The 6576-nt window shown below is 37.2% G+C and overlaps 1 protein-coding gene across 1 annotated transcript; it reads right to left on the reverse strand.

Moving 5' to 3' along the window:
* Positions 1–4367: 4367 nt before the first annotated feature.
* Positions 4368–5321, reverse strand: LOC103545428 (olfactory receptor 5V1). The gene has a single exon (XM_008512089.2). It carries the CDS (start codon positions 5319–5321, stop codon positions 4368–4370), a length of 954 nt encoding a protein of 317 aa, XP_008510311.2.
* Positions 5322–6576: the final 1255 nt, after the last annotated feature.

A 6576-nucleotide genomic window follows, 5' to 3' on the forward strand; every position in this document is an offset into this window, starting at 1 on the left:
TGTACAGTCCAAGGACAGGGGAGGCGGTGAAGGGTCTCTGATTGCCCAGGTCTGGCTCATGGATCAATCAGTGGTCACATACTCACAATTACCTCTTCCAACAATTTGGCGTAGACTCCTCCTGTACTCCAGTAAGCCCTGGGGCCCACATGCCACTTAGAATTGCTCATCAACTCCATCTCTTTGGTTTCCTTAACCAGCCATTTAGAATCAGACACTCCAAGAGGCAGAACTGGCTCAAGTAAGGCCAAGTCAGACAAAGCTCAAGACCTTTTTTACAATGCTTGTGAAATGGAAGACGGGGGAAGGATCTAAGTTATCCCTGGATAAAGAAGGAGGCCTGTAACCCTGGATGCTGCTGGAAGATAACCTGAGGCTGAAGCCCCTCAGATGGGAGCACATCCAAGAGAATCACAAACAAATGGCCAGAGCCCTGATGGAACCATGCTTGAATTACATCTCCTTTGGATTTCCGTTACATAAGTCAATAAATCCCTTTTGTTGCTTTAAAAATAATTGGCAATATCAAGTGTGTTGGCAAGGACATGGAACAATTGGAACTCACTTACTGCTAGTGAGAGAATAAAATAAAATAATTGCTTTGGAAAATTTATTGCCTTTTTCTAACAAAGTTTTATGTATATACTTACCCTGTGACTCAACCATTCTACCTTTAGTTATTTATCCAAGAAAAATGAACACGTATCTGTAAAGGGACTTGTACAATAATTTCCATAAAAGCTTTACTTGTGTAGCCCAAAACTATAAACAGCCCAAATGTCTATCAACTGTTGAAAGGATAAATTACAGTAATTTCATACAATGGAAAAGCAATAAAAAAGAATGAACTACTGATATGCTCAAAAACATGGGAGAATCACAAAGCATTATGTTGATCGAAAGAAACTAAGCACAAAATAGTACATACTGTATGATTCTACTTATACGAGACTCTGGAAGAGACAAAATTAAGCTAGGATGAAATAAATGTGAGGAGTGGTTGTTTCTGGCTGGGGTAGAAGAACTGATTGGAACAGGGCATGGAGGAAATTTTCTGGAGTGATGAATGCAATTTATGTCTATATTGGGGTCAGTAGACAATATGAGTCATATTTTGTCTAAATGTGCACTTACATTTTGTGTATTTTATTGTTTAACTATTAAGTCTCAATTAAAAAGTAATAGTACATTACAGGTAAAAAAAATTGTAATTATTTTCTTTTTCTTGACATTACAAAGTAAAACAAACCATCAATTCTGAACTCCATCAGTTTTGTTTCTTTTTAAAATTTTATTTTTCCTTTTTCTCCCCAAATCCCTCTGGTACATAGTTGTGTAAATTTTAGTTGTGGGTCCTTCCAGTTGTGGCATGTGGGATGCCACCTCAGCATGGCCTGATGAGTGGTGCCATGTCAGCGCCCAGGATCTGAAACGGCGAAACCCTAGGCCACCAAAGGAGAGTGCACGAACTTAACCAGTCGGCCACAGGGCTGGCCCCTGAACTCCATCAGTTTTTAGTCTCCAAATCCACAGATGCACGTGTCATTTCCTCCTTCATTCCTGTCACTGAGGCGAGCCCCCACACCTGAGCTCCCTGTTGTAGGTGCTCGCACTTTCTCAGGTGTATGACATCATTATTATTGGCTCTCTTTCCTCCATCTTCATTCTCACTCTCCACAGTTCTTACTGTCCTTCCTATTCTGAGAAGAAACAACTCAAATTGTCTATGACTCTCTCTAGTGGTATGCTAGCATATTTATTTTGGAGTTCACTTCCCTAGGTTTTTTTATGTGTATTTTACTTTTCTACTTTTTAATATTAATTTACTTATTTTCTTTAGTACATTGAAAGTCAACAGCTACAGCTTTAACAAAATGCTATCTTCGTTCAGAGCTCTGAACTAATCACTGGAATCACATCAGGAAGGGAAGAAAACTAATAAGATAGAAACGGTATATGAGAATTGTAGCACCATTGATTTAAAAAAATATGGAAATTGATTTTGACCAAAGGATGATGAGTTTGGATTAAAACAACATTTAGGCTTACGAGACTTGACTGCATTTAGGATAGAAATACACGCTGTACATTTACAAAGTGAGAGTCAGTGGCATAGGGTTAATATTTAAAGCATAAAAGTAACGTTAAGCATAGGCACAATGTTCTACAGCAGAGCTCCACATCATCTTGCATAACTGAAACTTCCTACCATTTGAACAATTCTCCACACACTGTATTGTGCGCTTAAACATTTAAGAGAATAGATTTCATGTTAAGTGTTCTTACCGCAATACAAATTTTTTAGTAATAAATAAATAAGAAATGTTAAAAAGAATGGCATTATTGAGATAAATAAAAAATAAGGAAAGAAAGAAAGAAGATTAAAGAGATAGACCACATTGAGATAGAAGAGCATATGGTCAAAGAATGAACCCTGGCTTTTCTGCACTTTTGAAATATTTGATGAGAAATACGTGCTGACACAAAAAGACCAAAATTGTCTGTTCAAGTAATCAGCAATTGTGACTATAAAAGTTTACTTAAACTTAAACTTTTTAACCAGCTAAATCACACTCTCCCTTCTCTTTACTTCATTTATCTATTCCACATTATCTATCTAGAATTTATCTATTATTTATCTATTTATTTATCTAGACTAATGCCCTACAGTGAATGAAACATCACACTAGGGGCTATGGGGAACGACTACACCCCAGAACAGCATTTCGGGTAGTACCATGTGACTTAAGAAGGAAGATAAAACATTTCCAGTTGGAATAATGAGAGGAGAAAGTAGATTTTGAATGAGACTATAAAAAATGAAGAGCATTTTGATGAAATAATTGTTAGAGTATGAATTCCAAATTAAGAAAATGGCTATAGTGATGGGATGGAGTTAAGACAAAATCAAGCACTATATGGGGAAGGTGTTTTTAGGATTTCTAAAGGAGATAAGATTATGAGACAGGCAGTACTTAGAATATTGAATACACTGATTACAAACAATTATGGGTAGGTGGGAATATGTAAACCAGTGGAGGCCTCTTTAAACACAGGACAGAAGACTGGACACAGCACTATCTTAGGAAAGTTAACCCGTAAGTGATGTGCATGGTACATTAGAACAGGACGGAAGTAAGACAAGGCACTCTGTTGGAACACTATGGCAAAAGGACAGAAATGAAAAAAAAATTAAGACTTAAGCTAGAGAGGCCTTTACAGGTCTGAGAAGAAGATCCTGAGAGAGTTGGGAGGAAAGATGCTACACAGCTTGTCTCTTCCATCTGTAAACCTTTTCCTTTTTGTCTATCTGTCAATATCTTAGATTATTACGTTGAGTGTTATTTTCCTTTCTTTGCATCTCTAAGCCTCCAGATTTATCTTTCAAATTTTCTCTCCCTTTTCTATATTTCTTTCTCTCTTCTACCACTTTGTCTTCTTGCCCATTTGTTTTATCTTCATATTTGTCCCTTACGTGGTAGTAGCATATAGAAAGCAGTAATTTAGTACCTTTGCTTTTATATCTGTAATTCCTACTCTCTTTTCTAAATTTAGTTACCATGTAACAAAGAATTTTTACCCCCCCAAAACTTAATTATTTTTCTGCACATTTTTCTCTGACTCTGTGTGTTTTAAATTTTTAGAAAAAATAGTAATCTGTCACGTGGACTTATTTCTAGAAAAATTCCTTTAGGACATTCCACCTTTTAGACAGAGTAAGAAATATAATTGAGATTGAGAAACTGTGACTCTCTTACTATTCTTTCCAATGTGAAGATAAATTGGCATTGAACCATGCAGCAGGCGACAAAACTAAATCTAATTGCCAACAGGTCTGGAGATAAAATATCATTTCATCGTGATTCACATAGCTCTGTCAAAATCAGCATAATGTGAACCTAGCCTATTGGTGATTATGTTCCGTTAAAAGGAACCTAAGAAAGAAAGAAAAGCCAAAAGCATGACTTAAGTAATAAGAGAAATATAACAAACATACATGAGGAGCATGGGGAAAAAGTCTTCCATATTCCTCAACGTATGGGGAGTAATATAAAGAAGGAAGGAAAGTATCAAGAAATTATGTCCATCAAACACATATTGCATGAAACAGGGACATTGTCTTTTGGATGGAGGATTCAGGAACAGACAGTATCAATAAGAAGAACATATCTAAAAAGTATCATCAATGTCTTGTGCACAGGACTAACAAAAGCTCAAGGATATGTGCACTAGGGTTGAGTATACCACCTCTTTGATATCTGTCCCAATATTGCAATCAGTTTGTAAATTGAGTGCCACAAGAAACAGTTGAGTGATGAAAAAATTAATTTTCTAATATAAGATTACTGACTGCAGATAAGTAAAGGTTACATATTAAAAGAAGGAATTGGTGGCTGCCGCTTTCTCCCCACAGCTTTCACAGCTTCTCTGATGTCCTTATTCCTCAAAGTGTAAATTATAGGGTTTAGCATTGGAGTAACGACGCTATATAATACTGAGATTAGTCTGTCTTTTTCCAAAGAGTAAGCTGAGATTGGCCGTACGTATGTGAAAATGGCGCTGCCATAGTAGAGAAGGACAATGATCAGGTGGGAGGCACATGTAGAAAAGGCTTTGCGTCTCCCCTCCGAGGAGCGGATCCTCAAGATGGCAGAGATTATGTAAAGGTAGGAAAGGACAATACACAGAAAAGGAATCCAACCAATGAAGACTCCAATGGAGAGCAATGCCAGTTCATTGACAGAAGTGTCCCCACAAGACAAGATCAGCAAAGGAGGAATGTCACAGAAGAAATAATTAATCTGGTTGTTTCCACAGAAGGGCAGGCGGAATGTCAGTACTGTGTGCACCACTGAATTGAGGAAACCACCAGTCCAGCAAGAGGCTGCTAACTGGCTATACAGGACCTTGTTCATAATAACTGAATACCTTAAGGGCTTACGGATTGCAATGTAACGATCATACGCCATGGCTGCCAGGAGGAGACATTCTGATCCCACAAAGAAAATGAATGCAAAAAGTTGAGCCACACATCCCCCGAAGGAAATGCTTTTCTTCTTTGATACAAGATGCACCATCATCTGGGGGACATTGGTGGTGGTGTAACAGATGTCAAGAAAGGCCAAATTCCCTAGAAAATGATACATGGGTGTGTGTAAATGTGGATCAGCCATGGTCACCAAAATAATGAATATATTTCCTCCCAAAGTACACAGATAAGTTAAAAAGAAGATGGTGAATAGTAAAAACTGCAATTCACTTAGGTTGGAAAATCCCAAAATGATGAATTCTGACAGAACTGTTTGATTCTTTCCTTCCATGATGTTCCTAGTTTCCTTTTGGAAACTGGGCAAAAAGAAGAACAGATGACAAGAATCATATGCTGCGATAGTGATGGTCTGCAAAACAAGGGAACAAAAGTGCTCCAAATAAAAATCATCACCATCTATGTCAGATTCCAACCCAAAGAAGCAGCCTCCCTTCGTATATCAGAGCTCACATCTGTCACCAAACACAGATTAAGTATATCCAATATTTCATTTGTCAATAAAATCTCTAAAATATGCAGCACAGACAGCATTTAATTAGAAAGAAAGCCACAGAAGGGCACCATTCGCTCTAAGAGTCCTGTCTTAATAATGGCTGGGTCAGATCCACCTGCATTTTCTTGGTGAGGTGTGAATGTCTGTTGCAGAATATGGTTTGTAGAAGAATCTTTGGCTTCCTCAGTCCACTGAGTTCACCATTTCAGTTGTCCAGACAAGAGGCAACAGTACTTTAGAATAGGGTAATGAGAATTGGATTAGAAAACAGTGGAGGCATTTGAGAGATATTAGGAGATATAATCTTTACCATTTTGGTATGAAGTGAGGAGGAGGGATGAATTAAAAATATTAATCATAACTGACATATATTGAATGATTATTATGAAATACCCATTTTACAAGCCTTATCCAATTCTCACACCAAACAAAACCCAAAAAAACAAAAAACTATGAAATAGGTGTATCATGCTCATATTACAAGTAAAAAAAATTTAAATGAATTTCAGAGAAAGTAAATAATTTGTCTAAAATTATACGGAAATGGTGATATCAAGTTTTACATTTCAATTTGTGGCCTTAACAAGTACACTGTGCTGATGTAGATTGCAGGTTTGAATAATTAGATGGTTGATGGAGTCATTGACTAAAATAGGGAAAGCTGGAAGAAATTGATATCCAGGGGGAGATCAAAGGTTCAGTACTGGCCATGTTGAATTTGAGGCGTCTTTGTGATATCCAACAAAATATGTCAAATAAACATTTGGCATTTGGACCTGAAAGGAATGGTATGGACTCAAAAATACAAATTTGTAACATCTGAGAGGAGAGGCATGAACTTGGGATATAAGCTTGTAAAACATCAGCATTTGGAGGGTAATTCATATAGATGGGAGATCACAGAGTAAGAAAGAGGAAGCATGGAATGAAAGATTTTCATGACTTCCAGAACTAATTTGCTGGATAGAGAAGCTGGAAAAGAAAACTGAAAAGGGGCAAAATACAAGTAGGAAGGATTCCAGGGAAGCACTGA

The sequence above is a fragment of the Equus przewalskii genome, chromosome 19, assembly GCF_037783145.1.
Source record: "Equus przewalskii isolate Varuska chromosome 19, EquPr2, whole genome shotgun sequence".
Taxonomy (NCBI): Eukaryota; Metazoa; Chordata; class Mammalia; order Perissodactyla; family Equidae; genus Equus; species Equus przewalskii.

Bases quoted from the DNA above. Each gene is read 5' to 3' on its own strand.
- LOC103545428 (XM_008512089.2), bottom strand. From the start codon at position 5,321: ATGGAAGGAAAGAATCAAACAGTTCTGTCAGAATTCATCATTTTGGGA.